General features: G+C 52.6%; 1 protein-coding gene across 6 annotated transcripts; it reads right to left on the minus strand.

Moving 5' to 3' along the window:
- Positions 1–136: 136 nt before the first annotated feature.
- Positions 137–10,961, minus strand: F7 (coagulation factor VII). 6 transcript variants are annotated; one of them, NM_152846.2, is made up of 8 exons: positions 10,878–10,961; positions 8,339–8,499; positions 5,662–5,686; positions 5,472–5,585; positions 3,806–3,946; positions 2,646–2,755; positions 2,085–2,208; positions 137–1,229 (listed from the first exon to the last, which is right to left on the minus strand). In NM_152846.2, exons 1-8 carry the CDS (start codon positions 10,948–10,950, stop codon positions 637–639), a joined length of 1,341 nt encoding a protein of 446 aa, NP_690059.1. In that variant the 5' UTR covers positions 10,951–10,961; the 3' UTR covers positions 137–636. The 6 variants fall into 6 exon arrangements, with proteins under 6 accessions (NP_690059.1, XP_087443704.1, XP_087443703.1 ...); XM_087587578.1 differs by having other exon boundaries at positions 5,662–5,813; positions 10,878–10,959; XM_087587577.1 differs by lacking the exon at positions 5,662–5,686 and having other exon boundaries at positions 5,472–5,610; positions 10,878–10,959.
- Between the last annotated feature and the right edge of the window lie 3,171 nt (positions 10,962–14,132).

The following is a 14,132-nucleotide window of genomic DNA, read 5'->3' on the forward strand; positions in this document are numbered from 1 at the left end:
AGGGACTCAAGGTCAACCCAGAGTAACAGCAGGTGTCCTCAAGACGTGCTGAGGCCAGCCAGTCCCTATGGGGGTGGAGTGCACACTTTACTTCAGAAATACTCCCTTAGGCAGCCCAGAAGGATGACATGACACATGCCGACCGTGTTTCTCATTTAATGGAAACAAAGACAGGGTGCTCGCACTAGACGAAAGGGAACAATAGTACGAATGACGTGTGTAGTATGGGCACACGCACACGCACTCACATTCACACGTCCTACATGCATGTGAACACACCTACTGTGTAGCACTGCAGACAGAACCTGTGCAGACAGGAGGTGGCTGTGGGGGAGACAGGAGCAAGGCCTGAGCCTCGTCTCCCTCAGGACACCCTGCCCTTCTGGCTGCCTGTCTGTGGTTGCACTGCCCAGACCCTCTGAGTGACTTGCTAGTCTCTAACTCAGACTCTTCCCCTGCTTTCTGTTTCCCCTCTCCCAGCCCCTCTCGTTTGATCTCTTCCTCTGCCTTCTTCACCCTTCTTTAGCTCCTTCTCCTCCCTCAGGAAAAGAAGAGCAGGCAAGTCGATAGGATTTGATACAAAATAGCTTCACAAGCCTCGGCTTCCGTCTTGGACAGGCTGGACTGTCCAAGGAGCTACAGTAGGGAGACTCGAGAAATCCCAACCCGGAGCTTGGAGTCCATGTATTTGACCAGCCAGTCTATGTACTGGGAGACCCTGGTGTACACCCCGATGTGGCCGATAGCTGCACAGCCCTCCCCCCAGCTGACCACACCTGTCAGATACCAAGTGCCATGGTAGTGGGTGGCGTGTGGGCCTCCACTGTCACCCTTGCAGGCGTCCTTGGTGCCGTCCATGTAGCCGGCGCAGAACATGTTCTCCGTGATTCTGGGGGTGTTAGCACTGTGTTTGGCATGCTCCAGGCAGTCCTGGGTCATCAGCCGGGGCACCTCGATGACCATGAGCTCCAGAGCTGTGGCACCACGGTCCAGTAGCTGGCCCCAGCCGCTGACCCTCGAGAAGCGGATGCTGGCTAGGGTGTTCTCGGAGAAGGCCCGTTCAGGCAGACACAGAGGTACCACGTAGTCAGTGAAGGTTACAGGCCGGTGAAGGCGGACCAGGGCGATGTCATGGTCAGTCCTGCCGCGGGTGTACTTGTTGGGCATGATGACCTGTTCCACCAGCCGTACTTGCTCAGTCCCCTCCTTCTCACTGAAGTCGTGTTCACCTGGGGGACGTCACGCCACTCATGGGACATATCCTACCACGTGTGGCCATGGCCCCACACAGAACTCTACTCATGGGACATATACTACCCTGAGGGCCATGTCCCCATACATAACTCTACTCATGGACATATCCTACCACATGTGGCCATGTCCCCACACAGAACTCTACTCATGGGACATATCCTACCACGTGTGGCCATGGCCCCACACAGAACTCTACTCATAGGAAATATCCTACCACATGTGGTCATGGCCCCACACAGAACTCTACTCATGAGACATATACTACCCTGAGGGCCATGTCCCCATACATAACTCTACTCATGGACTTATCTTACCACGTGTGTCCATGTCCCCACACAGAACTCTACTCATGGGACATATCCTACCATGAGGGCCATGTCCCCATACATAACTCTACTCATGGACATACACTACCATGTGTGGCCATGTTCCTACACAAAGCTCTTGTTTATCTTGCTCCTCTGACCTAGAGTATGTGGACAGGGCTGTGGCCAGTCCAGCCTCTGGTGTCTAGTATTTGAGTCCTTGCTAAGGTCTCAGAAGAAGCCTGCACCATGGCCCGCTGCAGTTCTGAAGGGGAGGTTGTGAATGGGCTGGGCCCGGGGGAGTGGATGGGATCCTTGACACCCACTCTGAGTAGGGCAAGATGAATAGAGCAGTCTCCAATCTCCCCCTATTCCCTGACGGGAGAGGAAGTGGGTCATCTCCAGTGCCACTCTTATAGATATCACCTGGTTAGGGATTCTGATGGGCCGTTGACCCTCAGCCCCTGAGCCAATGTTAGTCTGAAAAAACCCTCAGGCCAGAGGCCAGGGACAGGCCATACCTACCCAACACCACTGTGATGTTTACCAATTTCCCGAATTTATCGAAGCAGTGGGCTGCAGTTACTATCCATCTGGTGTCCAGCAGGACGGCCCCACACAGCAATGCCTCATTGAATTTCAGCACAGCCTGGGCGGGGGCACAGAGACGAAGAGAGCCACACTATTTTTATGGTCTCCTTGCTCTTGAGGAAGCAGCTGACTTGACACAATTCCTGTCCACAATCCCTCTGGGGATTGCCCCAGGGGGATACAGCAGCCTTAGCTCTGCTTTCTCTGGTAGACAACAGGGGTGTGGAAGGATGGGATACATGGATGATGGGGTGCATATGGCTCCTCAAGTGACTCTCGTGAGGCAGCTACAGACCTTGCATGGTTTCTGCATGGAATGGGCCTCAATATGGGCTTTTCTTCCCTTTCTCTGAACAAGAGTGCACAGGAGGCTGGCCCATGTTCCTTTGTGTATAAATTTAACCCAATTCAAAACTTCCACACCCCAGAGTAGAAACCACGAAATCAGGGGAGACCGAGCTGGAAAAGTGAGGTTTGCAGGATGGAGAACCTTACCTGCCATGGGCACTCCCCTTTGGGGCACACATAGCCTCCCACAATCCGGCCTTGGGGTCTGCTGAAGTTTCTTTTTTCTACAACAGGTATTCTCCCGCATGGGTACTCAACTGTACAAACAGAAGTCAGAAAGAGCAGGGTTCAGGGTGTGGGGTGCGGGATGCGGGTAAAGGTTCTTGTGGGCAGAGGATGAGAAGCACCTGGTCCCTGCCATAGCTCCCGCTGGGGACAGAGAAACTTGGTGTTTCCATCTAGAGTGGGCAGGAAGGGCCTAGTGCAGCAGCTAGGAGAGGAGGCAGACATTGGTTTGGGGAAAGTTGAGACCCGGCTTTCTAGAGCTGGGGTCTGCTAGATCCTCACAGGGAAGACATATAGTTCTGGTTCGCTAGAAAGCGAGAAATGATCTGTGTAAGTGTGAACCACCAGTGCAGAGACACAGGGTCTTTTAACCAGACTCGGGCCTCATGCTCCTCACACGGCAAAGGCCTCAGGTAAGAAAGAGCATTGAGTAGTGGCCTTCTGACTTTCCGGTTTCATGGCGCAGGTTGAGCCCATCCTCTTCTGAGGAAGCCCGGCCTTTGGAAGCAGAGCCCAGACAGTCTTGTTGTGGAGAACATGTGTTTAGAGAAGAGGGCAAGAGTTTGGCTCCCAGCAGCCACTTCAAGCCGCTCACAACTGCCTGTAACTTGAGCGCCAAGGGATCTGACATTCTCTGACCTCTGTAGGACTGCAGTGATATGTAATACTGCCCCACCCACCTGCATATAAATAATAATAATAATAATAATAATGACAATGATAATGATAAAGTCATCTTATGCTGTTAACTGCGGCAGTGGATACAGATGTCAGATGTGTCTGTAGGACTCCCAAGTATGTCTCAGAGACTCCATTGGGCATTAGAGGAGATGTGAGGACTCCTCATCCACCCCTGACCCGCTTCAATGGTCAGGGCACTTGAGACAGTGCAGGATGCTGGCCCAGGGTTCCAAGCTAACAGCTCTCTGGTGGGGTGTCCTGCAAGCCTCAAGTCCTCTATCTTAGTCAGTCAGCAAACTCGACAAACAGGAGTCTGGCCTTGTTAACACCTCTTTGGACTAATAACTTGCCACAGACCAGCACAGGTGACTGGCTCTTCAGAGTGTATTGGAGCTTGTTACCTTTTGGTTTGCAGGACACCTCATCTGGCTGCAGCACGTAGTCCTCGTGACAGCTACAGGTACGCTTGGTCCCTACGTGGTCCCTGCAGTACTGGTCACAGTCACCATTTTCATTTGCACAGATCAGCTGCTCATTCTTGTCTGAGGACAGGAGAAGACAACCTGAGAGGTCTCTGCAAGGCCAGCTCTGGCCATGATGGTGGTCTCCCTTGTCCCCTTGGAACATGGCATGTCGCTGTGGTCTATTGAGGCTGAACTGGCATCACCTGCCCTGTGGACTGATTTGGAGGGATGAGAGCCAGATCTGGGAGTCACATGTCTGAGCCATCTTGACAGCATTTGGAGGATGCTAAGCCTACGGTATCTGATGGTGTTTCTTTCCAAGACTCTAATGAGAAGCTGGGAAGGGTTCTGGAGGTAAGTGAACCTTTCTCAAGGAAAGGAAATGTTCTCAACAGAATGGAAAAATGGCCCATGGACTGTCAAAGGGAGAAGTTACTCTAGCAACAACCCTCATGACCACGTGAGCCATCTAGGCCCTTGGTTCTAGTGTTCTAGACAGAGAAGACGGCGAGGGTAATCAGTTCAGTTCTGCAGCAGCCCAGAGCCTCAGTAATGGAGGCCTGTGTTGTGACTCACAGTCACTGCTCACCAAACCTTACAGGCCTCTGGGGTCAGTGACTGTTAGTGAACACTTCTTCCCTTCCTCTTTACTCTCTCTGGCCTCGTTCTGGTCAGAACAGGAGGAGGCAGCTGATACTGGGAAGAACCCATTTGGCAGTAAGGGGCCCTTGGTCTGAAGAAAGGACACCTCTGCCCTAGTTGAAGAGCTGACCTGGGGGGACCCCCAACTGGAAAACTGCTGCTTGTCTGGGACCTTGGGCCATACCAGGTGGACAGCAAAAGGTATGATTGAAGGTAGGTTGGGCCCCAAGGGGCTGCAGACAGGTCCTTCACACCTAGGTCTGGGGTTAAGTGACTTTCTAGGTCAGTGATACTCCATCGTACTTTACATGGATTCTAGAAGAACTGAGCTGTCTGTGTGAGCCCACAGAACAGAATGTCTGGAAGCCTGCTCCTAGACTTCGCAAACTTTGGTGTAACAAAACACCCCGTGTATGTCTGCTGTCAGTGAATTCTATGAGGCCCACTAGTGAACTGTTGAGCCCAGAGTGGTTTGGTGGTCTCCAAGAATTTGATATTTCAAAGCTGAGTAAATACTTCACACCTTTAAAACAGCAGAGAAAAAGAAGTTTACCCAGTTGATTGTCTGGTGGGGACAGAAGCTGGACCCTCCCTCCCCCAGATCTCTCCAGACCAGCAGGATTCTAGGACAAGGAGTCAAAAGGAATGACCCAGAATCTGAGACCCAGAATCTTAGACTCATAAACCAAAGGCCCTCCATTTAAAAGGAGTTCTTAACGCCTCCTAGATCAATTTCCTACAGGGGCTGAGGCTGGCCTGGGGCATCCTCTCCTTCCTTGACGAGACTGTTATTCTCTGGAACCAGTCACCCAGGCCCTTCCCTCCCCTCCCAACTACAGTCACCCAGGCCCTTCCCTTCCCTCCAACTACAGTCACCCAGGCCCTTCCCTTCCCTCCCACTACAGTCACCCAGGCCCTTCCCTTCCCTCCCATTGCAATGGAGGGAGGAAGTTGGTCTCACTTTTCTCACAGTTCCGGCCCTCAAAGTCTAGGGGGCAGAAGCAGACATAAGACTTGAGGTGATCCTGGCAGGTACCCCCGTTCTGACATGGATTCGAGGCACACTGGTCGCCATCTGTGGGTGAATTGACGTTAGTGTGCTGTAAAGGAGGGGTGTGGGGGAGGGGCACAGATGGCTTTCACCTACTCACCGCTGTAAATAGTCCAGAACTGCTTCTGAGAGGGAAGAAGAAGCCATGTGAGTTCATGAGAAGTAGCACTTAGTGTCCAAGGGAGGAGCTCAGGAGCTATAGGTGGGGCTCCTGACCTGGGCATCTGTGTGGGGCTTGGGAAGATAACATTCCTGTGGAGGAGGCCTTATCTGAGGCGGTGTTTCTCTACACCCTTCCAAGAGACATGTAAATCACCATACAGTTGCCTCTCCCAAGTGAGAGTACCTGAGTTCTCACTCTGATCCTGCTTTCTCCAGCTCTGGCCTGGCCCTCTAAATGTGGTAGGTGTCATCCCATGGGAGTTCTGGTCTGAAGAAAAAGGAAGTGAGCTGGCACCAACGCCTGTCACTCTCCACTTTCTGACTGGGTGCCCTGTGACTAGCTGTTAGCATGCCTTCCTTGACTCCTGAACTACAGCTGGAATAAACCTGTCTTTCCTTCAGTGATTTCCTGTCAGGTATAGCCCCACCGGTCAGTAAGGAAAGTAACTTCTCCGGGCTCCCTATGTGAGTTGTTCTGAGTGTGAGGGCACTTGTGAGAGAGATGTGCTGTGAATGTGAGGTCTGCTGTGTAATTTCCTGTGCGGAGCATCCTTTGGATTTGTGAGGTATCCTGTAGGAGTGAGAGATCCTGTGTGAGGTGTTCTGTGGGTGTAAATTCTCCGGTACATGTGAACCTCACGTGTGAGGGCTTCTGTGAACGTGAGGACTCTTGTGTGAGAGAGAGGTGTTCTGTGAGTGTGAGGTGAGCCTCCTGTGAGTGTGAGGTGAGCCTCCTGTGAGTGTGAGGTGAGCCTCCTGTGAGTGTGAGGTGAGCCTCCTGTGAGTGTGAGGTGAGCCTCCTGTTAGTGAGTGTGAGGTGAGTCTCCTGTGAGTGTGAGGTGAGCCTCCTGTGAGTGTGAGGTGAGCCTCCTGTGAGTGTGAGGTGAGCCTCCTGTGAGTGTGAGGTGAGCCTCCTGTGAGTGTGAGGTAAGCCTCCTGTGAGTGTGAGGTGAGCCTCCTGTGAGTGTGAGGTGAATGAGCCTCCTGTGAGTGTGAGGTGAGCCTCCTGTGAGTGTGAGGTGAGCCTCCTGTGAGTGTGAGGTAAGCCTCCTGTGAGTGTGAGGTGAGCCTCCTGTGAGTGTGAGGTGAGCCTCCTGTGAGTGTGAGGTGAGCCTCCTGTGAGTGTGAGGTAAGCCTCCTGTGAGTGTGAGGTGAGCTTCCTGTGAGTGTGAGGTGAGCCTCCTGTGAGTGTGAGGTGAGCCTCCTGTTAGTGAGTGTGAGGTGAGCCTCCTGTGAGTGTGAGGTGAGTCTTTTGTGTGAGGTGAGTCTCCTGTAAGTGTGAGGTGAATGAGCCTCCTGTGAGTGTGAGGTGAATGAGCCTCCTGTGAGTGTGAGGTGAGCTTCCTGTGAGTGTGAGGTGAGCCTCCTGTGAGTGTGAGGTGAGCCTCCTGTGAGTGTGAGGTGAGCCTCCTGTGAGTGTGAGGTAAGCCTCCTGTGAGTGTGAGGTGAGCCTCCTGTGAGTGTGAGGTGAGCCTCCTGTGAGTGTGAGGTGAGCCTCCTGTTAGTGAGTGTGAGGTGAGTCTTTTGTGTGAGGTGAGTCTCCTGTAAGTGTGAGGTGAATGAGCCTCCTGTGAGTGTGAGGTGAGTCTTTTGTGTGAGGTGAGCCTCCTGTGAGTGTGAGGTAAGCCTGAGGTGAATCTCCCGTGAGTGTGAGGTGTGATATGAGCCAAAGCTGGTGAGAAGAAAAGCCATTGGAAAACAAAAAAACCAGCCCCTCAAAACTGCCCCTGGAACCTCACAAATATCCCCGGGGTTGTGACTATTTTTTCCAGAGATGATGACAAAAGGAAACACAGTGGACCCAGTCTCAAAGCCTTGTCCTATCCCAACACACCTCTGGGAAAAGCCTCCAGAGGGAGATGTCTAACCACATTCAGTGATGTATAAATAGGCATCCTTTACAAAATGAAACCACACGGCCAGGCAGGGTAGCGCATACTTGTAATTCCAGCAATTGGGAGGCAGATGAAGATGAAGAATTGGAGGTCAGCCTGGGCTATAAAACAAAAACAAAAAACAAAACAAAACAAAAAACTAAAAGAAATAAACAAACAGATAAAAAGAATAACTCAGGAGCGAAGACAAATCTGTGCACAGGGCCAAGTGTGGACGAGGAAAGCTAGTGTTCCTCACACATTTCTGGTGAGGACTGCACATGTGTGTGTGTGTGTGTGTGTGTGTGTGTGTGTGTGTGTGTTATGGTGTGTTGTGTGTGTGTGTTGTGTGTGTTATGATGTGGTGTGTGTGTTATGTGTGTTATGATGTGGTGTGTGTGTGTGTGTGTGTGTGTGTGTGTGTGTGTGAAATTTTCCTATCAGGTTAACTTCATGGGCAGCCCTGGATCCTTAGGGAATAAGGGATTTCCCTTTGGGAAATAGGAGACACAGCCAGTGTAGTTTAGGAGTTGTATTTCTTGCAAAACTTACATGTGGTATTGTTGGAGCAGAAACCTGTGTGTGTCAGGGTTCCTGTGCATCTATGAGTACTGAGTGGCAGCCTCCACAGAGAGGGGAGACAGACTGAGACACACAGGCGTGACCCTCACGACCCCCAGCTTCCTTCCTTCCAGTCTCAGTTTGCTACACAAGATCAGGCACGGGGGAGGGGGCACTCACGGTTCTCTCAGGGCTCTTGAAGATCTCTCGGGCCTCCTCAAAGGAGCACCGCTCTTCATTGCACTCCCTCTCCAAGGAGCTAGACCAAAGCTCCTCTAGGAGTGAGTTGGCACGCCTTTGCCTGTGTAGGACACCGTGTGCTTCCTCCTGGGTTATGAAAACTGAGAAACAGAAGGTCCCATGAAATATGGGAAGCCTTCCTCAAGCTGCTGAGAAGTCGCCCACTCCTGATGGGCCCATCAGTAATGGGAAACACCCACACCCGACCATTCCAGTGAATGAGGGGAACCACACAGCTCGTGTAAACCACCCACACCAGCTCTCTCAGTGGTGGAGACATCCATCTCCCTCAGTGATGGCAGCCGACCTACCCACATTCATCTTTTTCCACTCCACCCTTTGGTGGGAACCAAAAAGTTCCTGTCTACCTCAAGGATCGGAGGGTGCACAGGCTGGTTCCTTCCATGGCTTACCCTCCACTGTGGCCTGAAGGTCACAGAGAACAACATAGCCCAGGCTCAGCTGAATTTAAGATTGGATGTGTTTTCATTGATGGTTGGTGACGGATAGCCCTGGCGCAGCCTTATGTAGAACTATGTGGCGATGCATTTATTAGATGAGATGAATGTTTACCATATCCATGTGGTTTGGCACTCTGACCATGTCTCTCTTAGGGATTTATAATGAGGAAACACTTGGAGGGCTTATGAAAGTCACAAAATGATATGTCGGTAGTAACAAGACTGCCAAATGGTGGTCCCCTGTGAGGCCAGTGAACACGAGGCTTACGATGTGATGTCAAGCCAAAAGGAGACAGCTAATGCCACATTGTGCAGTCCCTTTCTTGGGTACTCACAAATGTGCGCACAAACACATTTAGATCATCCTCTATTCTCACATCTATCCCCCTATCCTGTGTCCAGGGGGTCAATCCAAGAATCTCAAGTCACACAGCCCTGGGGCTTCAGATCTTATAACAACAGCGTCAGCTCTAGGTGCCAGGCCACAGCTCCATCACCTGGGCTTCCTAGTCCTGTCCTACACTGGAGGTGTTTCAGATGCAGCCTCCACTACACCACCCTGCCTGTCAGTGACCTTGACAGTGTTCCCCACTTGGCTTTGGAAAAGCAAAGGTTTGGCGAAGGCAGCCACAATAGTTTGGACATGCTGGATTTGAGGGTTCTTTGGGATACCCCAATAGACATGGGGTCTGAATCCCACAAATGTGAGATAGGAATGCAGAAGTTTAAATCATCTAAACTTAGTCAGGATGAAGCTGAGGCCCTCAAAGTGCTCATACGGCAATGATGTCACATAAACCACGTGCCTGGGATGTCTTTGGAAGGAGCAGCCATTCATGGGAAGCCATGTGACTGAGATGGGAAGAGAAAAGAGCCAGGAAGGAAGGTAATTAGGGGAGACCCCCAAAGCAGCCAGTGTATTCAAGAAGAAGGCTAACAGAGACAGCTTTCCCTATGCAGAGGAGACTCGTTTAAGGGAGGGAAAACCTGTATGGGCCTTGCTGGGAGGAACTAGGTCCAGGTGGGGCTGAAAAGGTGGCTCTGCTCACCAGGAGGATGTCGGTGTGCCCCAAAGGACAGTCCTCTGGAAAGACAAGAGTGGAAGTCAGATAAATCATTTTGGGAGGGGACAGAGAGAGGGAAAAGGGCTGAGGAACACTCTCTGGTGTTCCTCGAAAGAGGATGGAGACACTGTCCAACAGGACCAGTCAATATCCTTCACGAGGCAGAGAAAGATCTATATGTCACCAGCCATTGCACTTCTCCAACGAGTAAGGGGTAAGGGGTGGGCCCTTAGGAGAAGGCAAATGTACTTTAATCCTCCTCCTGGAGATCCGAAGCAAACCCGAGGCCCTCCCCATTGCTGCAGAGAACTTGGGAAAGCCGGGAAAGGAAGACAGGAAAGCCATCCATCGCTCTGGTTACTACTCAGTTCCACTGGGGAACCCGCTGCAATCCCCACTTGCCATGGGCTTCCATTGGCTAGCCCACCGACCAACGCCTCTATACGTGGGAACATTCATGGCAGCCTCAGACTACAGTTTGTGACGCCTAGCCACAGGCTTTCTCCCCTGAGGCCTTAGAGGCACGTGTATGTGTGTGCGTGGGGGGAGCGGGTGGGGGAGCCGTGACTGCGGACATGGAGCCGAGACCATGAGCGAGCCCTGTAGCACAGTGCCCTGTGGCTGTTCTGATGTCTGATCCCTTGCCTCAGAGCTCTGTACTGAGTGACCCCCCCAGGATCTAACTTCACAGGCAAATGTCCGTGTCCATAGAGGGCAGGAAAGCACCCTACTTCTAAAAAGTCTGTGGAAGACAGCAGCCCAAGATCCCACCCCTGTGAAGAACTGCCTGTCTCCGGGTGGCAAGCATCCAGGTGCTTTTTGCTTTTGTCAGGGACATACATCAAATGGAGCTGCCCGTGAGGGAGTTCCTGTTGATGTCCCAACCGCCGCTACAGACATCAGCCACTCAGTCCACCGTAAAACCTCCCTGGACAGACAGACGTATGTACGTACCCACAGCCCCTAGGGGTCCCTGGAGCTGGAGCAGAAAGTAGAGAAGCAGCAGTCCGTGAGTCTGTGGAACCATGATGAGACTGTTGCGTTTGGCTGGGGACTGTCCAGATGCTGCCGGGAGGGCAAAGGTCAGGGAGGAGGGGAGAAGGGTGGAGAAAGCTGGAACACTGGCTGGAAGCGTCTGAGGCTGGTTGGTTAGGTCTCTGGCACTTGCACATTGAGGGAAAAGAGGAAAACCATGACAGGCAAAGTGGGCTCAGACTGGAGGTGTGAACAGATCTCACCCACCAGTGGATGCCCACTCCACCGTGACAAAGGTGTAAGCTGCTGGCTACGGGCCTAAGACCTGGAAAAGACCTGTAGGGGAGGCCTGTGCTGTGCAGCCCTCAGTGGCTTGCAAGGGCCACCCTGCCCCCTCCTTCCCACACCTTCCAGTCGGCAGGTGGCCCGTGACTTGTCCCTTCGTATCCTCAGGCCCAGGCCCCAGGTGGAGTTTCGGACACTGGGTTCCCTGAGATCAATAAGGTTTCTCAGCATGTGAAACTTTCTGTGTTAAAAGCTGGGTCCAGTCCAAGAGCACTCGGTTTATGGTCCACAGCCTCCTGGATGGTACTGTGGGTTTCAGTTGGACCCTCTGGGGAAAATGTTCTTTTCTGGGACAGAGCAGTACAAGGCTAGACCGCTCTTTTGGGAGCCAGACCTCATTTGTGGGGCACTACAGTACCTCTCCCTCCCTAGTCAGTGGCCTCCATCTTGGCCATCACAGTCTACCTCAGGGGCACCTCTGACTCCTAGGGTCCCTTCACACTCTGGTTATGCTGCTTCTTCTGGGATAGAGGTCAAGGTTCATACAATAAAACCCAATCCTCTCATCACAGGATAACCCCAGGGACATAAGAGGAGCCAGCAGCCATTCACCCCAGATCTCTTGTGTGAGTCCAGGCCTGGTCTCAGGATTCCCTTCCCTTCTGAGCTCCAGGACATGGGTATTTAGATTTCTGGGGCAGCAGAACTACCAGAGTTGATTCAGAGGTTACATGCTGAGCCCACTTGGTACTTGGGCTCTGCCTAAAGCTTTTCAGCCGATGGTGACCTCCCCGTGGCACGTGCCTTGGCTGGCTCCTGAGTCTCACGTGGACGGGCAGGGGCCTGGCCTACTTGGTCTTCCTTTCACACATGTGCCATGGGTACCGTTAGCACTGTGCCTAGTGCAGACACATGGTTTGGAGGGATAGGTGTAGGGGTCACCATCTGTCCTGCTGTTGGGCTCCTCCCTACGATATCTTCTCAGGGAAGATAAACAGTCTTCCCCTGGGATGCCAGGGCCCTCCTTGTGTGTACATTCCTCACATGTGCTCAGGGACCATCCGCCCCTTCTCTGGGAAAGGAAACTCTAAGCCTCTCCCCCAGTCAGCTTCTCAAGGGCTCCCCCACAGCCTGCAGAATGGGACGGGCGTCCTCAACTACATGTCAGCTGCTACATGTCTGTCTCACCCTTGTACACGTGACACACATGAGAGACCCATAAGCGACCTGGAGACACACATGCACTGTGCTCACACTTGCATATGGACTTGTATGTGTGCACATCATCTTTGTACAGTTATATACCATTCTTACACACACTCCACACACAGCCCATGCACACTCTTACATATATGCACACTACACTTTCAGCCTCACATCATCTGTGACACCTACACAAACGAAGGCTCCCTCACTCCACAAGGAGGCAGATTCTTAGGAGTGGTTCTAAAGAACAGAGTTTGATGATGTCTGTGGGTTCTGACACCCTGTGAGGTTGGCAACCAGTGGCAATGACATCAATAACTTGAAGTTTAGGAACCAGTCAGTTGACCTGAGTCAGAAACGTTGATATCACTTTTATTTTCTCTGGATCTGTGTCTTCCTATGGATCTGTGACCTGCTCTGGATCTGTGCCCTGCTCTGGATCTCTGTCTTCCTATGGATCTGTGTCCTGCTCTGGATCTGTGTCTTCCTATGGATCTGTGTCCTGCTCTGGATCTGTGCCCTGCTCTGGATCTGTGTCTTGCTCTGGATCTGTGTCCTGCTCTGGATCTGTGTCCTGCTCTGGATCTGTGTCCTGCTCTGGATCTGTGTCCTGCTCTGGATCTGTGCCCTGCTCTGGATCTCTGTCTTCCTATGGATCTGTGTCCTGCTCTGGATCTGTGTCTTCCTATGGATCTGTGCCCTGCTCTGGATCTGTGTCCTGCTCTGGATCTGTGCCCTGCTCTGGATCTGTGCCCTGCTCTGGATCTGTGTCCTGCTCTGGATCTGTGCCCTGCTCTGGATCTGTGCCTTGCTCTGGATCTGTGCCCTGCTCTGGATCTGTGTCCTGCTCTGGATCTGTGTCCTGCTCTGGATCTGTGCCTTGCTCTGGATCTGTGCCCTGCTCTGGATCTGTGTCCTGCTCTGGATCTGTGTCTTGCTCTGGATCTGTGTCCTGCTCTGGATCTGTGCCTTGCTCTGGATCTGTGTCCTGCTCTGGATCTGTGTCCTGCTCTGGATCTGTGTCCTGCTCTGGATCTGTGCCTTGCTCTGGATCTGTGCCCTGCTCTGGATCTGTGTCCTGCTCTGGATCTGTGTCCTGCTCTGGATCTGTGTCCTGCTCTGGATTTGTGCCCTGCTCTGGATCTGTGCCCTGCTCTGGATCTGTGTCCTGCCCTGGATCTGTGTCCTGCTCTGGATCTGTGTCCTGCTCTGGATCTGTGTCTTCCTATGGATCTGTGTCCTGCTCTGGATCTGTGTCCTGCTCTGGATCTGTGTCCTGCTCTGGATCTGTGTCCTGCTCTGGATCTGTGCCCTGCTTTGGATCTGTGCCCTGCTCTGGATCTGTGTCCTGCCCTGGATCTGTGTCCTGCTCTGGATCTGTGCCCTGCTCTGGATCTGTGCCCTGCTCTGGATCTGTGTCCTGCTCTGGATCTGTGCCCTGCTCTGGATCTGTGCCCTGCTCTGGATCTGTGTCCTGCTCTGGATCTGTGCCCTGCTCTGGATCTGTGCCCTGCTCTGGATCTGTGTCCTGCTCTGGATCTGTGTCCTGCTCTGGATCTGTGCCCTGCTCTGGATCTCTGTCTTCCTATGGATCTGTGTCCTGCTCTGGATCTGTGTCCTGCTCTGGATCTGTGCCCTGCTCTGGATCTGTGTCCTGCTCTGGATCTGTGCCCTGCTCTGGATCTGTGTCCTGCTCTGGATCTGTGTCTTGCTCTGGATCTGTGTCCTGCTCTGGATCTGTGT

Source organism: Rattus norvegicus, chromosome 16, assembly GCF_021556685.1.
Source record: "Rattus norvegicus strain SHRSP/BbbUtx chromosome 16, alternate assembly SHRSP_T2T, whole genome shotgun sequence".
In the NCBI taxonomy this organism is placed as follows: domain Eukaryota; kingdom Metazoa; phylum Chordata; class Mammalia; order Rodentia; family Muridae; genus Rattus; species Rattus norvegicus.